Here is a 19221-nt window from a genome sequence, read left to right on the forward strand (position 1 = left end):
TGCTATGACTGTCAGTGCATTGAGGTCTTGGACCTTGATAGAAATGCAGTGTTTGCAGAGAAAAAAAAATGGCTTAATTTCGTGGTGGGTGTATCATACCCGGAACATTGTGTTGATTTCTGGTTGCATTCGTTTGTGAGGATTGGATTTTCGTGGGAGTTTGTTAAGAGAATCATGATCAGCGTTTGCAGGAACATGAAAGTCTGTGGTTTGATAGGTTTACCGTGGGTTATTTTCTTTAAGAGTAGATGAGTAATCCCTGTTTTGAGGAGTTTTCATATAATATGAACTAGAATTCATATTTAGACCTCAAGTTATAGAACCAAGACCGAAGAGAGAACCGTAGAGGAAGACATTTCCATTTAAAAGGGTAGGATGTAACTATCCAACGATATAACTATCCAAGGATTTCCTTGGAAGGTTCTTTGTCACCAGAGTGACGAACATAGCTTGGGTAGGGAAACTACCTAAACGAAGCATCACTGGGAAGTTGCCGAATTTAAAAGTTCTTTTCTCCAAGGTTTCATGAGCTGATGATTAGAGCTAAAATTAAACTCCCTCTTCTTGATCTCTTAGAATCCTTTTTGTGCATCTTGTATGTTTTGACACTTGATTAGATTTAATAGTAATATTCTTCCTATGATCTTTTATTTTCTAGTTGAAATGTATATATTGTGTTAACTCTTCAGCCAAATTATAAATACTTGAGATGAGATGGCTCTCCCCCTCTCTCCACTTTCATTACAGTAGATACACTTTCATTTAGTAAAAGCATAAATGAAGCTCTGATTCAAGGAATTTTGAAGTAGGAAGAATATATATATATACACACACACTTTCATAAAGATATACACTTTCATATATATATAGTTTCATATTCTGCCTACTTCAATGTTCTTTGCATTTCAGCTACGTTTATACTTACTAAATCAAATGGGTGACTGATCACATAGAAAAATCATAAATTAATCTTTTGATGGGTCAGTGGCTCACTGGACCATGTTTAGAGATCACCTTGAAACATGCATTGTTTAAAATTCCCTTTGTATGTCTGCTTAATCTATATGGATAAAACCTCGTAATTTGGGAGAAAGCCCACTGCTGTATCTCAATTAGGACTCTTGCTGATGGGCTTTATAACTTTCAATAAGTCATTTAATTTATTTGGGTCTCAATTTTCTCATTCTTATGGTGAAAAGTTTCATCTCAGTAGTTTCCTAATTTCATTCATTCATTCCAACTCTATTATGATGCAGTCAAGTTTTATTTATGATTGTTTTGCTACCTTTATATTCAGGGCTAACTGTTCCTGTTTTTGTCAAGGTTTTTCATTTTCTGATTCAGAACTAGACAAGCCTAACCAATGGAAAGGGAATGCACAAAATTCTGTTTCTTAAGCAAGTTAATTACTAAGGGATCTAATTGCAGAGTTGATGTATCAAAATGTAGGTATGTAACCGTCCCCCCAAGTAGAAGAATCACATGTGTGCAAGGTGAACTGTACCCATCCTTAACTCTATAATTTTTCACACACTGAGGAATTTGACTTACAAAAATGTGTCCGGTGTTTGTCTTTTGTTTTCTTTTGGAGGTGAATAATTTCTGCAATGCAGTAAAGGATAGAGTATCTTTGCCTTATTCTTCTTGAGCTACTACCTGAAAAAAGCACGTCTCTGCAGTCCTCCAGAGAGCAGAGAGCACGGTCATACATGAGTTCCTTTGCCCTCGACATGGAAATTTACATTTAGAATTCAAGAAGCAAATTATTCAAATTTATGTACTTTCAAAAAGCTCCTCTGAGAGATGATGTAAATAGGAAATTACCTTTCTAAGAGCTCTGATTGGAATAACAGCAAAACAATGATTCAATCACTGATGGACTTTGTTGGAGAATGTGAAACATTTGACCTTTATTAGTCCTCCTGTGAGAAAACAATGGGAGGAATTCTTGATGATTGGGGGGAGTTTAGGACTCCACTCCCAAGAGTAACTTAATAGAAAAGGCCCACGTTTAATAATGAGGGGACTCGTAGCCTTCTTTGCATCTGTGTTCAGCTCTCAGTTACACCATGGACGCGGCTGCCGAGATATTCCAGAGGTCGTATTGCAACACCCTTTAATATCTCCCGGGAGTTCCGTACGTAGTTGACCGGAATATCTACAATGTTTTACGGTTTCATTCTACAAATGTTGTTTGGAATCTGCATTGGTTTATTTTGTGTGTTGATGTAGCCTTGGCTGGGTCTTCGTTGTGGTGCCTCAATTCTTCACTGGCCCTTAGTGGCTCCGTGTTTCTCTTTCCCTAATAATGGTTTCAGTCCTTGATCAATACCCCTTTCGGTCTTCACCTACGATATGAACTTCTACTTTAAAGAAAAAAAATAGAAGTTGCTAGACTGGAGCTCACCCACCCCTGCATCTTCCCTCCAGAGCTGCCTGTGGCATCATCCTTTCTCTTCTCCTTGGCTCCTGACCTAGGGGGAGAGGGATGTCCTTTTCTCAGTCCCGGATTCCGTCCCGCACCCCCCCTGAGACCCCCCCCATCACCACACTCCGCTTGCCCATGCTTCGTCGTCTTTTCTTTGGCTTCTTTTTCTAATGGCTTAAAACTACGCTGAAGCGTCGCCTCCCTGAAAAAATGCATAGTTTGTTTGTTTGTTTGGCTGCACTGCATGGCATGTGGGATCTTAGTTCCCCAACCAGGGATTGAACCTGCAGCCCCAGCATTGGAAGCATGGAGTCTTAACTGCTGGACCACCAGGGAAGTTCCAAATGCATCGTTTTTTTTATTCCTATTTCATCAACTTTGTTTTTTCCTCTGTGTTCATTGTCACATTTCTTAAACTGACAGCCCACAATTTCAGCTCTAATTCACAATTTTTCTTTGAATTTCTTTGAATTCCAAAAGCCAGACATTATTGTTGTAACAAAGGAAACAGTAGAACCACTTATTTCTCCTATTAGTATTGACTCCTGCCACCATTCTGGTTTTTGATGAAGATATTTATTTTATTCCTTTTAAGCAAATCTGCAAAATTTCTTTGGAGTCCTTACATTACTTGACGAGGACAAATGATTGTCTTCTGCGTCCTGAAGTGACCTCTTACCCCCAACCCCTCTGCCCTGATTTGCCTTCCAGCTTTGTGTCTGCCTCTCCTGCTACCCCTGATTAGACACCTTCCCCGCTATTCTTTTTTGTCTGTCCAGAAATAGTGGGTTTTACCACATATTCATATCCTGGATGTTGCTAGATGTTCATCTTGGTCCTCTTAGCTTCTTACTTATCGCTCTTCCCCTGAGTAATTTCTACCTGTGTCTGTGGTTACACACGCATCCTTAACTCCAGGTGTAGCTCCTCTTGTGAGTTCCAGGTCATTATGTGTAACTTCTTACTGGACCTCAGAGCTAGTATATCAAACCAGCTCTGCCATCAGCCTTCCTCAGCTCCGCACCCAGCCTTTCATGAGAAACGGCTGAAACATCTTCCATTCTGCCCCGGACGTTCACCTGGATCATCTCATCAGTTACTCATTCTGTTGATTCTTGCTCAGAAATGACTCTTGCATCTGGCTATTTCTCCGCATCTCAACGGGTGTGGTCCTTTTTGGGTTCTAATCATTTCACCTTGAATCTGTTGTTGCAGGGACTTCCCCAGACTCCTGAATTCCATCCTGTCCTCTGTAATTCATCCTCTATAACAGCGGCTCTCAAACTTTGGTCTCAGGACCCCTTTACAATCTGAAGCATCTTTAAGGACACAGTGAGCTTTAGTTTATGTGGGAGTTATCTATTGATGTTGCCTTGTTATAAATTGAAACAAATTTTTAAAATATTTATTAAATTACCTAAAATATACTTATTGCAGATTAACATGAATAACTTGTTTTTTGAAAATTAACTATATTTTCAAAAATTAAAAAATAGAAGAGTGGCATTGTCTTACAATGTTCCTGTCTGTTCAGTGGCTGTCATAATGGAAGACAGCTGAATTCTCATATCTGCTTCTGGATTCCGTGTGTTGTGATACATTGTTTTGGTTGAAGTAGGTGAAGAAAATATGACCTCATGCCGACATATAATTGGAAAAGGGAAGAGTATTTCAATAGCCTTTCTATAATTATGAATATTCCTTTTTAATGCCATGCCAAAATATGACAAGTGATAGTTCCTTAAAAGTTAGTTGTGATGTAAAATCTGAAATCAGATCAGTGAACATTTTGATCTCTGTTGTATTAAAATTTGCTGGTCTTTCATTTTCAATGGCTTTTTCTTTTTTTTTTTTTTGCCCAAACATGAATTTATAACATGCATCGATCATTTTGAAAATAGTGGATTTGCTGGGTTTTGCAGATCTTCCAAATGTTGACAGGTTTCATTATACAGTATCAAATAATCACATCCATTTACTATTACTTTCGATCTCCCTGGAAAGTCTGTTAGTATCAGGAAGTTGTCAAGTTCATGGTGGTGAATACTAAGTTTTCTAAAATTCCGGTTGTTTGAAAACTCATATTTTATTTCTGACAGCAAATACTCTCATTAGTTTTTCTTGAACTTACAGGCATTCTTCTTTCACTTGTGAAAACTTTTTTTGCCAAATATCCAAGTGTGAATCACCATAGGGTTTCCATGGTCTTCCATGAAAACAGTGTTGCATGAAAAGTCTTCTGTTCACTAGCAAGTCAGTCATCAGAGTGGTGTTCTTTGCAACAATTATCGTAGTTTGGTTTTCTGTGCAGCAGAAGTGCTGTCGGGATACTTCCCATTTTTTTCACGCAGAATATTAAAATGATATGGATTTAAATTGCAAAATTTAATAAATTGAATATTTTTTACTGCTTCTTTAAGACATTACACGGGAACACCGTCTTTAACATCTTTTATTTATTTTTTTACTGCTGGTGTCTGGTGGTTAAGAATACGAACACTCTTGCTACGTAAAACTATTATTTTCCCGATTTGTGCACTGGCAGTCTTACCCACCGTTGCTTGTGCAGCATGAGTGCAGAGTGAAACAAAGTAAGTGTTGTTTTGAGGATGATGATGATGATGATGATGATGGAGGTGAAGAGAATAGTTTGACTTTCTGGATGCTCAGAAAAGGTCTTGGGCACCTTCAGGTGTCTGTGGACCACACTTTGAGAACTGCTGTTTTCTAGTGTCAGCAGATTTGAGATGCTCATTGTATATCCAACCATGTATTTCTCTTTTTTTAAAAATTGGAGTATAGTTGCTTTACAATGTTTTGTTAGTTTCTGCTGTACAGCAAAGTGAATCAGCTGTACGTGTACATATATACCCTCTTTTTTAGATTTCCTTCCCATTGAGGTCACCACAGATCACTGAGCAGAGTTCCCTGTGCTATACAGTAGGTTCTCATTAGTTATCTATTTTAATACGTAGTAGTGTATATGTGTCAATCCCAATCTCCCAATCTGTCCGAACACCCCCTTTCCCCCCTTGGTATCCACACATCTGTTTTCTACGTCTGTTACTCTATTTCTGCTTTGAAATAGGTTCATCTGTATGGTTTTTCTAGATTCTGCATATATACATTAATAGATATTTGTTTTTTGCTTTCTGACTTCTTCACTCTGTATGTCAGTCTCTAGGTCCATCCACATCTCCACAAATGACCCGGTTTCCTTCTTTGTATGGCTGAGTAATATTCCATTGTGTATATGTGCCTGTATATATGTGCCACACCTTCTTTTCTTGCCATGTTGAGCTTCTCAGTGCCTCTCTGTTAGTCATCTGCTGTGTTCGCTGTGCCCACCTCCTGGAATCTGCCCTCCCCCTTCCCTTTCCACCTGTTACCTGCTTCCTTATCCTTCCAGCCCAGCTCAGGAATCACCTACTCTATTAAATCCCTACTCTAGACACAATTAAATAATAGAGAAATAAAATTAACATTGACACATTTTAACATGAAATTAGTTGAATCAATACAGGGGAGGAAGAATGGGAAGAATGGGGTTCTAGTTCACTCTGTTACTAACTCACTGTGTGTCCTCAGATAAGTCACTCTGGACCTTAATAGTCCTGATCTGTGAAATGGAGGAATTACCAATAGGATGAATGAATTTTTCATGGTCATTAGGAGAGGAGCTTGTTTTGGAGTTTTAACATGCAGAAAGAATGTTGTCTTGAGTCAGATGACCTTGGTTCTGTTCTAGGACAGATCACTTAATACACTTGTGACCTTGAATAGGCAATCATTTTGCCTTGCCTGTGCTCAATTTTGTTACCTGTAAAATGGAAATGATAAACTCTATGTAATTTACAGCACTTATCTGATAGTATAACTTGACAATGTATATGAAAGTATTTTCTGAACTCTAAAAGTTCTGCAAAGTGGATTACCTGTGTTTGTGATATTAGAGTTTCTTCTAAAGAGCTCAGAGGAGCTTTGCATATTTTATATTATTCTAGGTCCCTTTTTTCTGTCATTACTTAAGCTAATTTTTACAGATGGAATACCTCATTTTACAGCTAGAAAATCCTGTGTCACCTTATTACACATCTTCTCCTTAGACTCAGGATATCAGGGCTGGGGTGGGTACAACGTGGGCCTGCCTTTCTGTGCAAGGGCAGCACTGTGTGCTGTGTGTGGGACTCAGGACCTGGTGAATTCTCAGGCGATTCTGTACAGCAGGCAGCTGCGATCTCCTTTTATATATGAGCAACCTGTGTCGTGGAGAGTGTTTCTTAAGGTCATAAGGTTAGTCAGTGATATTCCAGCGATCTAATTCAGGTGGGTATTTTAGGCTCACTTTTTGGTTGTACAGCACATGTCATAGTTTATCCTGTTTATTTGGGAGGTGAGAACACTGAGGTCCCAGGAGGTAAGATGGCTTTGCCAGGGACACAACTAGGCGCCAGAAGGAAAGGTAGGCCCTCTGATTCCGAGTCCAAGGCTTTTTATGTGCTTTCTTGCCACATTGTATGTATTTGTTTAGTTGTTACCCTTAACAATAAGACCATCTCTTTCTTTATCTTGATTTCACTTTGTGTATTTTCAAGCAACATGTTAGATTTACTTGAGCTTATACTAAGACTTAAACCTCACTGAAGTCCTTTCTCTCTTTTTTTAAAATTAACTTATGTATTTATTTTATTTATTTATTTTTGGCTGTGTTGGGTCTTCCGTTGCCGTGCGCGGGCTTTCTCTAGTTGCGACGAGTGGGGGCTACTCTAAATTGTGGTGCGTGGGCTTCTCATTGCGGTGGCTTCTCTGGTTGCGGAGCATGGGCTCTAGGCACGCGGTCTTAATAGTTGTGGCTCCTGAGCTCTAGAGCGCAGGCTCCGTAGCTGTGGTGCATGGGCTTAGTTGCTCCGCGGCATGTGGGATCTTCCCGGACCAGGGCTCGAACCTGTGTCCCCTGCATTGGCAGGCGGATTCTTAACCACTGTGCCACCAGGGAAGCCCTGCAGTCCTTTCTAAATAACAGGATGTGAGTTTCTGAGCCTGTAATCTCAGAAGCTTCCCGTTCATGGATGTGTGTTCCACCTCATAAAAACTATCCTTCGTTTGATTAATGGCATTCAGTCTGGATGTTAGTGACCAATAGAGTTTTGTAACTAAGAACTCATTCGGAGTGACTATTTTCAGGAAATAGTATGTGATTTATTACTTCTTCCTGCTGAATGTACTTATACAATAAGATCTACAAAGGACATGGAGTATAAAACACATGGTTCTCTGCCTCTGCTTTCAAGAGAGAAAAAGTGATCCTTTGGTTAAATATGGCAGAGTAAAAAAAAAAAAAAAAAAAAAAGATGGAAAGATGGCAGAGTAGAAGGACGTGTGCTCACTCCCTCTTGTGAGATTACTGGAATCACAGCTCACTGCTGAACCATCATCGACAGGAAGACACTGGAACTCACCAAAAAAGACACCCCACATCCAAAGACAAAGGAGAAGCCATAATGAGGTGGTAGGAGGGGTGCAATCACAATCAAATCAAATCCCATAACCACTGGGTGGGTGACTCACAAACTGGAAAACAATTAGACCACAGAAGTGCACCCACTGGAGTGAAGGTTCTGAGCCCCACGTCAGGCTTCCCAACCTGGGGGTCTGGCAATGGGAGGAGGAATTCCCAGAGAATCAGACTTTGAAGACTAGTGGAATCTGATTATAGGACTCCAACAGGACTGGGAGAAACAGAGACTCCACTCCTGGAGGGCACACACAAAGTAGTGTGTGCGTTGGGACCCAGGGGAAGGAGCAGTGACCCCAGGAGAGACTGAATCTGACCGACCTGCTAGTGTTGGAGGGTCTCCTGCAGAGGCGGGGCATGGCTGTGGCTCACCGTGGCGACAAGGACACTGGCAGCAGAAGTTCTGGGAAGTACTCCTTGGTGTGAGTCCTCCCAGAGTCCACTATTAGCCCCACCAGAGGGCCCAGGTAGGCTCCAGTGTTGGGTCACATCCAGCCAAACAACCAACAGGGAGGGAACTCAGCCCCACCCATCAGCAGACAAGCGGATTAAAGTTTTACTGAGCTCTGTCCACCAGAGCAACACCCAGCTCTACCCACCAGTCCTTCCCCCAGGAAGCTTGCATAAGCCTCTTAGATAGCCTCATCCACCAGAGGGCAGACAGCCGAAGCAAGAAGAACTACAGTCCTGCGGCCTGTGGAATGCAAACCACATTCACAGAAAGATAGACAAGATGAAAAGGCAGAGGGCTATGTACCAGATGAAGGAACAAGATAAAACCCCAGAAAAACAGCTAAATGAAGTGGAGATAGGCAACCTTCCAGAAAAAGAATTCAGAATAATGATTTACAACTCAAGACGCAGCCATAAAAAGAAACAAAATTGAGTTGTTTGTAGTGAGGTGGGTGGACCTAGAGTCTGTCCTACAGACTGAAGTAAGTCAGAAAGAGAAAAACAAATACCGTATGCTAACACATATATATGGAATCTAAAAGAAAAAAAAAGAGGTTCTGAAGAACCTAGGGGCAGGACAGGAATAAAGATGCAGACGTAGAGAATGGACTTGAGGACACGGGGAGGGGGGAAGGGTAAGCTGGGATGAAGTGAGAGAGTGGCACGGACACATACACACTACCAAATGTAAAATAGAGAGCTAGTGGGAAGCAGCCGCATAGCACAGGGAGATCAGCTCGGTGCTCTGTGACCACCTAGAGGGGTGGGATAGGGAGGGTGGGAGGGAGACGCAAGAGGGAGGGGATATGGGAACGTGTATGCATATGGCTGATTCGCTTTGTTATACAGCAGAAACTAACACACCCTTGTAAAGCAATTATACTCCAATAAAGATGTAAAAAAAAAGAACCAACAGTGGTATATTGTTATTAACTATAGGCTGTATTTAGATTGCTTAGTGTTTACCTGGTGTCCTTTTTCTGTTCCAGGACCCCAGTCAGGATACAAATTGCATCTCGTCCTCACACCTTGTTAGGCTCCTTTTGGCTGTGACAGTTTCTCAGACTTTGCTTTTTGTGGCCATGGGAGCTTTGAGGAATCGTGGTCAGGTAGTTTGTAGAATGTCCCTCCCCTGGAATTTGTCTGATGTTTTTGTCAGGACTAGATTGAAGTTATGTGTTTTGGGGAGGAAGAACACTCCTTTAGAAGTGACACTCCCGTCACATTATATTAAACGTACACAGAATCAACGTGACTTATCACCTGGTTAAGAGGTTAAGGTTAATCACCTGGGTGAGGTCGCATTTGTCAGGTTTCTCCCCCGGGAGAACTTACTGTTTTTCCCCCTTTCCGTCCCATGCTCTTTGGGAAGGTGTCACTGTGCACAGCTCACACCAAGCTGGGGGTGTGTTGCTCCAGCAATGTGAGAGCAGAGGATCTATGCCAGTTATTTGGAATTCTGCACGGGAGATTTGTCTGTGCTCTACCATTTAGTTATTTACTCAAGCAGCCATTTTATTTACATCTTTATGGACTCATGCATTTTTATTTTATACTTTGGATTATAAGCCAGTACAATTTTATTTTATTGCTCAAGTCCTCCTAGATTTGGCCATAGGGAGGAGCTCTTTCAGTTGGCTCCTCTGTCTTTTTGACAAAGTCCCATCAGCTTAAAAAAAAAAAAAAAAAAAAAAAAACTTCCCTTATCTCGCTTTAGGTGAGGATAACAGCATTTGTTTCCACAAAGGAGGGTTTCTTAACCTGTGGGGCACATCCGGGAACCCTCAGCATCGCCAACTTTGTCGCCATTTTCTAAGAGAAGAGCATAGCTTTCATCGTATTCTCAGCGGTGTCTGTAGTGCTAAAAAGGAGGTAAAGAATCACTGCCCTAGAGTAAAGAGGAGAAATAATACAACGTACACAGCTTGCGTGGCTTGCTCTTTCCTTCCTCCCCGGTTGCTTTAGTTCACACCCAGCAGAAAGCTCTGCAGCTCCCTCCTCGTGATGGCCTGGCTAGCGCCCTGCCACACTCGGGTCTGAGAAGACCTGTGACTATGGTTGCTGCGTTTATAACTGGAAAAACAAAACGGTCCTTTGACCCAGATCCCTGGTTTAAGGGAGGATGTGAAGCCGATATGCTCGCGCACACCAGCTTTGAAATGCAGCAGTGCTGTGTGGTTGCTAAAGGATCGTGGAAAATACGTACACTCTGCAGTTAATGGAAAACGGAGCTTTCCCTCTTTGGAAAGACATTTCTGGATTTTTCCTTTAGTGCTGGAAAACATTACATCATCCAGCTATACAGCCTGGTCCATTCCTTAGCGTATTAGTCATGACATCAGTTCAAGTTTAGGTGAGTGAACAAAAGAGGGCAGGCTATAAAAAGGCTTTTGATATAAAAGACATTATTTTCTCTAGTCATTTGATGACTTTGCCTGAGTAGACTCAATTATTGTCTTAAATGAATATCATATTTCCATGAAATGAATCCTTTTGTGTAATAATATCATAATCGTTGATAGATTTCTTGAAAGAAAACACAATGGCCTCATCAGATGGATAAAACATTGGACTGAGATTCAGAATGTGAAATCTCTAATAACGAAATAGACACTGAGCATGGAACCTAATTAAAATCATTTAACTCTTCTTATTCCTGGTTATTTTGTATAAATACTAGCCACTTTCCAAATTATAAGGTTATGTAAAGTGCAAACACAGGAAAATGTGCTATATGCAGATTGTTTCAGCTCTCTTGAAGAAAGTGATCTAAGCTTTTAAAATATATTTTAATGTGTGGAGATGACTTTAATGTTATTTTAGGATTGACCAAGCTGAAAAAGAATGATTTCTATTTTTTTATTTAGGTAGGAACAAAAATCCCCGAATTCATCCATGTGAGTATAAATTATATGAGATTTCACTTAAATTTTAAAATGTCTTTGAATTTCTAATATAAAGAAAGGTGAAGTGTTGATTAAAGACACATATCCGGTTACTTGCAGCAGAGACATGAAAATATGTATTGACACAAATGAGAATAAAGAAAAAGGGCTATAACATATTTGATATACTCCTTTTAATTTCAAGAGATTTTTGTCAACCAACACTGCTTTTGCTGTTACTGGCAAATAAGATTTTTAAAAATTTAATTGTAGAGAGAAATCTAAGCCTTTAGAGTTGGCTCGAGGGAAAAGTGACCCTGGCAAGTCGTAGAAAGGGCAACTTCAGATTGTCCAGGACTAGTGATTTTCAAAGTTGGTAAGACTAATGTAATATCTATCTATCACCTAAAGCAATACATGGGTGGGTGGTAATAAGAAGACAGATAATATTTCACTTCCGTTTCGGCAGGCTTGTGAAATGACGACTAGGAATGGGGGTTACCAGGTTTCACTCTTGACTCTCCCACTTTAGAAAATCTCTGAACCTTGCTCTGACCTGGTTTCCATATGCCATGTACCCTATGGCTCCGTTTAATCACCTACTGCTGACTCTCCACCCATCTGGTTTTTCTCTTTCTCTGCTGAAAAGCCATCCTCTATGTGGTTCACGTCTCTCCTCTGTAACCAAGTGCGTCTTTGTGATGATCAAGTGTAATCATGTAATGGACCTGGTGGTTGATTTGCCAGCACCTGGTCTCTATCAGATTATTGATCTGAGCCAATCATGATGGCTTCTTCCTCTTTGCTAATGGTTGGTTCAGGAATGGCTAATGCTGGAAAGCTTCTGAGGGAAATGAGTCCTTTTTCCTAAGAGGACATCTCAGGAGCAAATGCTCTTCATCTGGAAGTGTTGAGTGAAGCTGCTACCACTATAGCGCCCGTGGGCATCCTGAGGCTGAAACCAACCCAGAAGAGCAGGCCCGTGGAGACTGCCTGGGGCAACGTGTATTCAGTGCCCTGCAAATGTAGCGAATTACAAAACCATAGAAGCCACGATTCCCTCAGGAATCGCTGGGTACATTCCATCTGGTTGGTAATATACACACAGATATGGAAAAAAAGCTACAAAATAATTGCCAAACAGTAAATGTATCAGTTTGTGTTTTTTACGGTGAGCCGGGACGATTGGGGCAGGATTTTAGAAGGGCAGTGTTAAAGGATAGGTTGTGTTTGGAGTCATACCATGCGGAGGAGTTAATGATGTTCCATGAAGGGGGGCTCACTGATTCTGTAGGAAGGATCAAATCTGGTAGTGAGTTAGACCGGCTAGCCGATGAGTTTGGGTGGACACAGCTTACAGATGTAGGGGAGGAAAGGTTTGCTGGGGTTTTTTTTTTTTCCTCTCTCTATCCTCAATAGCTGGGTCTATGAAATAGTCTGACAGCAGTCATGCTAACAGGATAAAAGGTATACAGATTTATTAATTTGGGGGACTTAAGACAAGTGACTTCCTTCTGGAGGATCTCTCTTCAGTCAGATAAGAAGAATTTAGAGAAATCCTCTCCCTGCATTTGCTGTTTTTCAAGTGCCTTTAGCTCAAAATAACTTTTATGCTGAAGAGATATTATGGGTTGGCAAATTCTGCCTCTCTTCACAGCTGGAGAAAAAGTCAGGCTGGAAATGTCTCTACCACAAAAATTATCGTGGGGCTTCCCTGGCGGCCACTGGGTAGGACTCTGCACTTCCACAGCAGTGGGCACAGGTTCCATCCCTGGTTGGAGAACTAAGATCCTGCATGCCCTGCGGTGTGGCCAAAAGAGAAAAGAAATTGTTAATTGTCTTTATGTTGTCTGGTTCATTCTATTGCTTAGAAGAAATGTAGTTGTGAAGGATTTTATATCAAGACGTAATAATAGCAGGCCTTAATTGATCCAGTTCAAGTGTAGTTTGTAATCCGTCAATTGCATTTTCCTCCCTCGAATGAAAAAACTTGTAGATGGGTTTAGACACTAATTTGCATCTTAATATCTAATTTTTCCACATAACCTCATTCTCTTGAGAATGAAATGGAAAAAAGAAATGGAAAATGAATGAATGGGAAAAACTCATTACTGGTCCCCAAATCCTGCAGCTAGGATATGGGAGCTGATAAGGTCGTGAGAAACAAATCTACTTAATCTCCTGCACCTTTGGGAGGTTTAACTAATTGGTTTTCTTTTTTTTTCTCCAATGTTTTGGATCTTTCTGAGAGCTACTTGAAAAGGTTGTCTGTATCAACTCATTGTACTTTTAGATTTTTTCATATGCTTCTTACTATCTGTCATATTTCACCTGTAATGGTTGTATCTTATCAGCACATGGTATGATAATTAACACAGAAAAGAATCGCCTGATAGGTCAGAGCTGGGATTTTAAAACAAAGCCAAGCACATAACATTTTTTGCTTCCTATAATGTCATTTATGAAATGGACACTTTTACCATATCGGTACAGAATAGACAATGCTGGATGCTCCAAGTGTAGTTTTAATCTTCCCTGTGATTTTCATGGATATTATTTTTGGACTGGGAGAGTGATTATATGATAAGACTTTACAGGTGATAAACGAATCCAAACAAACAGTAAAGGACAACAGTTTCCATTGGCTTCCAAGGAAGTGTTTATGTGCTCCCAAGCAACTACCAATTTAGTCAAGATTCATTGTTCAAAGTTGATTAAAATAGAAAAAATGACGGTTTGTCTCTCTTTGATAGGTGACAGCAAATATGTGCATATAAAAGAAAAAGGCAGCTGAATCTCCGAGCTCTATACTTTCCCTCTTTACTGGGTCTGATAGTTGAGGAACTGCTTTTACCAATCCCCGGCGTATTTTACCCCACGGAGAGCATTCTGTGTGTGTTTCTTGGACAATATCATTTTATGTGTCAGCATGAGTGTTTTATGAATTCTTGGACTCTCTCTGGCCATATCATCCTGTAGTATTCACAGACTCCTTTGCTTAGGTGGAAGGTTAACATTATATATATTATTCAAAAACTATTTTTTGTTCTTGTTTCCTTGTCTGCCATTGTTTTGTGCTTGTCTAGATTTTGATTGCATGTTGCTTCAGGACAAGTGAGGGTTCTGCTTAATTTTATTTAAAGAAAGTAACATGAAGTATTTAGGGCAGTGTTTCATGCATTTGGTAAAATTAAACGCTAAAATACTTTTTGTGTTTGCTTTTATTTTTTATGACAAATACCTTTTGGGATTCTGATAAGTCTACTACTTTTCACCTCCACTTGGAAAAGCCATGCTACAAATTTCTCTCAAAAAGCGAAGTCTTTTCTCCAGTGAACATCATGCATTCCTGTTGCTTGCTATTCTAAATACTTATCAAGGCTTTGTTTTGCTTTTTCTCATATAGGCAGCAGTCAGCCGAGGACCTTGCCCGAGTCCCGGCCAACTCCACGAGCAATATCTTGAATAGGCTATTGGTCACTTATGATCCCAGGATAAGACCGAATTTCAAAGGTTGGTCTTCCTCCACCTCAATATCTCCATTCTTTGCAGTTTAAAAACTAATTTAAAAAAAAAAAAAAAAAAAAAACAAACTAATTTTATCTGTATAAAATCATTTATTTGTTTTATTCAAAACAGTATATTTTAAATTGACATCTAACTGTCATGTAATGTGCTTAAGTCAGAGCAATTTAATGCCAAAAATGTTTAAAGATAAGCAAAGCGTTAGTTCTAATAGGCTTATATAGTTCCCAGTTTAAAAAAAAAAAAAGATATGTTGTGATTTAATAGGCTAACCAATCTGATGGGTTTTCTAAGCACTTTGTATTCTTAACTTTAATAATTTAAAATTTAGGCTCTGACTTTCATTCAGACACCAAAGTTCTACTTTGTATGAGAATGGCCATATACTCATTGAGGATAGAGAACACTCTGATAGACATTTAAATTCTTTGTTTTTAATCTTTATTAGGTTTTTACATTGATTAAAAAAATTCCCTCTACTCTTTAGCTAAAAAAAAATGGCCATATGGTTTTTAAAAGCGTGTTAACTTTGTGAATAAAATGACTATGTTTTCTTCAACAGAACATTATCTCCTATCATTCCTCTCAAGAACCAAAACTGTACTTGAGCTAAAAGTTGTGGGAAGATGATACAGCTTGCCTCCCTCCCTCCCTCCCTTCCTTCTTTCCTTTCTTTCTTCCCCCCTCTCTTCCTTTCTTACTTCCTCTTGATGAGTTAGGAAAAGTTATATGAACATATCTCTGAAAAACTGTCATCTTTGTTGCTGGTTAAGGACAGGTATTAATGTAGATTGGATTAACATTATAAGACTTGATTATTTTTGGCTTTACGGAAAAAAAAGAAAGAAAGAAAGAAAGAAAGAGAAAGGAAGGAGGAGGGAGGGAGGGAAGGAAGGAAAGAAAGAAAGGAAAGAGAGAAAGAAGGAAGGAAGGAAGAGAGGAATGAAGAGAGGAAGGAAGAAAGGAAGAAAGAAAGAAAGGAAAGAAGGAAAGAAAAGAAAGAAAGAAGGAAAGAAAAGAAAGAAAGAAGGAAGGAAGGAAAGAAAGAAAGATGGAAAGAAAGAAAGAAAAGAAGGAAAGAAAGAAAAGCTTGTAGCTGCTTCTGGTCAAGTGAAGTTATGTGACTCTTATAAAAACAGGGTTTTTGTTCATTACCAGAACCTGTGGTTACTTGCAGCAGCACTGTGCTCTGGGTTGCCACATGTCTACCCTGTATTGATTCAACACCTGTTTTTCATCAGTCAGAGGTTATGTGGCTAAAAGGCTAAATTCACATTTTCCCTTTGTTAGCCCAGGCAGCAGTTCACAATGAGTAAAAAAAAAAAAAGGAAACAGAAAGAAATTGGCAACGTTATTCTTTAGTTCTCACTCCATGAACTTTAAAATTATTTTCCAGCAAGTCAGCCAAAAATCTTAATAATGATTCTGTTATATGTCTGATTAACTTTGCATTTTCATGAATTAAAAATCAAAATATAGCAATTGTAATTGAATTCTGTATTACCATTTAAGGTAAAAATTTTAAATGTTTATAAAATGCAAAAAAAAAACCCCCATATTTAAAAAATGATGTTTTTTTAAAGAATAATTTACAATCTCTTAAACCCATCAGCCCAATTAAAAAAAAATTTAGGTAAATGTATTTTCCCAGAATTTCTACAATTTAGGAGAGAAATATTTCTGAATAAATAACACTATAAAGTACAATGTAACTCATTTTTTATTTGTATGTTGATCCCTATTTAAAAAAATAAGTCAGTCGCAACTGTGAACATGGTATCCTGAAACCGTAGGTTTATAATTTTACATCCATGCAGATTGGAAAAAATAGAAAAATCGAATGCATAAAGCATAAAAAATGAAGATTCTGACCAAGTTTTTTATAGCTACTAAATATATCCTTGATTTTTATTGACAGGCATTCCTGTGGATGTTGTTGTCAACATTTTTATCAACAGTTTTGGGTCTATTCAAGAAACAACAATGGTAAGATTACAAGCAGTTTAATGTTTTTCATTGAGAAGATTTTAACCGGAGGATAGTGGAAGAAATTGTAACTGAAGAGTAAGGAAGGAGTAACTCTCAGGGGAAAAAAATGCAAGCTCTCTCCTAGTATAAAATATTCAGATTTCAGGATTTTATTGAATCAGTGATTTCAATGGCTTTGTAATTTTGCAATTCAAATTTAGTCTTTATAGTGCATTGAAACTTACAGACTTGGGAGAATTAATGTACACTCACTCTGAATGACTAATTGGATACCACCTGGGAAAAGGATTTATGCAATTAATATACTGGTGCGACTTTTTTTTCCTAGTATTCTTATGTGTAGAAGCGTTCAAAAATATTTAAGTGTTCATAGTTTTTTTTTCCTTCCAATTTCCTGAGAAGACTCTTTGTTTTTTTCTCTTGTGCTAATTTTGTGATGTGTGGAGCAGAGAATTATAAAAAGCAAATTTGATTTTCCTAAACTAGAGCAGCAGCGGAGCTCCCTGGAAAGATTATGCGACACAAAGAAAGGGCAAGGAGAGGGCCAGGAAGAGAAAGAAGGGACAGAAAAGAGCGAAAGGGACAGAGAAGGGAGGCTTGAGGTGGGGCTGCCATCCAGGGTGAGCTGGGCATTAGGGACAAAGGTGTCTGTGGAGGGTAATTAGTAGATGCCCTGAGCCGTGTGCGATGCAATTACCCCTCAGCTTTTAGAAGACATTTGGTACAGTCCACTTGCTTATTAATGTTTTAACATATTAGATTTGTACCCTTTTTGAAAAAACACATGCTGAAATGATACTTTAGGTGGGAGAAAGAAAGTTTAATGGGTTGTTGGGGTTTTTTTGGTATCTTTTTTCTTGAGATACTTATAGTTTTCTTAAGGAATAATATAAGGTTTGGATTAGAAGCCTAATAGCAATGGTTAGAACACAGTAGAGTTTTTCAGGGAATATCTCAGACCAGAGAAAGAATGATTTTAAATATGTTTTCCTTTATTCCTAGGAGCAGCGTAGTGTGTTACAAAAGCAATTGTATATTGCATTTAAATTATGACACCTAGTTTTATATTAATTAATATAAGAATATAATATATTAATTGTGAGGAGAATGTTATTTATTTTTTAGAGAACCATGTCTTTAGCCCTGAGTACTTGATTTTTTAGAGAGAGTGTGTAGATATTTTGGATAATTAAAGATTTTGAAATCAAGTCCAAAATTCACTTGCAGTGACTTTAGTTCACCTAAATGGCTGTATGTCTAGTATAGTATAGATCACTAGAAGACGGCTCTGAAATAAAGGACAGACAACCGTATATCACTCAGGAGACAAGGGTAGCCCGCATCATTTGAAAATATGACTAGTTTATCTAAGCACTTCACTTAACAAGAGTGAGAAATTTCATTTTCTCAAGGTGAAACTTTCAGGGGATCTATTTGGTCTCTATACTCTTCCCTGTACCCTGTTTTATCTTTCATGGCACCATCGCACTAATCCCGAAACACTGCCATCGAGGCGTTTCAGCCTGTGGGAAACATTCCCAACTCTATCTTGCATTTTAGGACCACTAATGCAGGGATTTTTTTTCTCATTTGCATGAAGGCTACATATGTGTCCCAACTCAGGAAGTACCATGAATGTGTCTGTTCTTTAATAAATATTGAATGCCCCCCAAATATCAGATGCTACACTTCTCTAGGTCCCATCAGTAGTTACTTAATTGTATCCAGCTGAAAACACCTGGGGTAAAGGGACATAGAAAAGGCGTAAGAACCTTCTTACAGGGTATTTGAGGATTATAACAAAATCCTGCATACTCTCTCACATAATCCTCTCTTGTCCTCCTGCCGGCTCTTCAAAGTTGCGGGCTGGAAGCACCCCGTGCTGGGACCAGACCCCATCAGTTTTCAGCAGCGTCTTTGTCTTCGCTCCTTGCCTCTAACCTCCGTCTCGTGTCTGTAATCAGAGCCTCTGAGCCTCTGAGCTCCTCCCACTCACTCTGTGCCCCTGTTTCCATCCAGGTCTTTCAGCTCTATCATCTGTTTGTTTGTTAAACCAGATCGCTTCTGACTGTAATGCAACTATTTTTGTGTCTTTTCCTTTTGTTCTCTGATGCAGTATTAACTCCTTAAGTCAGGAAAAATGTATTCAACTTCTTCATTTCCTGTAAAGTGAGGAGACAATAGGCCCTCGGTTAGTGAACACATACATAATGTCATATTATTAACGAATACTGGTCAAATAAATGAACAAATAAATTCTGCTATTTGTCTAGCAAAAAGTGAGTCCACGTAGCCATAAAAAAATTGGCAAGCAAATTTAAACAATAGACTCATGTTGAACATTTATTTGGTTAAAAAACAGAGCAAATAATGTTACAATAGTAGAGGGTTATTTTTGTCAGTTTTAGAGACCTTTATGCCGAGGA

General features: G+C 39.1%; 1 protein-coding gene across 11 annotated transcripts in view; it reads left to right on the forward strand.

The window, feature by feature from the left end:
- Positions 1-19221, forward strand: part of GLRB (glycine receptor beta) — a 154380-nt gene that overhangs the window by 95970 nt on the left and 39189 nt on the right. For 10 of the 11 annotated variants that reach the window (XM_067035407.1, XM_067035409.1, XM_067035406.1 and 7 more), the window contains 2 exons: positions 14688-14794; positions 16725-16792. In XM_067035407.1, coding sequence (XP_066891508.1) covers positions 14688-14794; positions 16725-16792 — 175 coding nt within the window. Of the gene's footprint in view, positions 1-14034; positions 14291-14687; positions 14795-16724; positions 16793-19221 lie in introns of all 11 variants that reach the window. The other variant, XM_067035412.1, reaches the window with a different exon arrangement.

Source organism: Kogia breviceps, chromosome 6, assembly GCF_026419965.1.
Source record: "Kogia breviceps isolate mKogBre1 chromosome 6, mKogBre1 haplotype 1, whole genome shotgun sequence".
In the NCBI taxonomy this organism is placed as follows: domain Eukaryota; kingdom Metazoa; phylum Chordata; class Mammalia; order Artiodactyla; family Physeteridae; genus Kogia; species Kogia breviceps.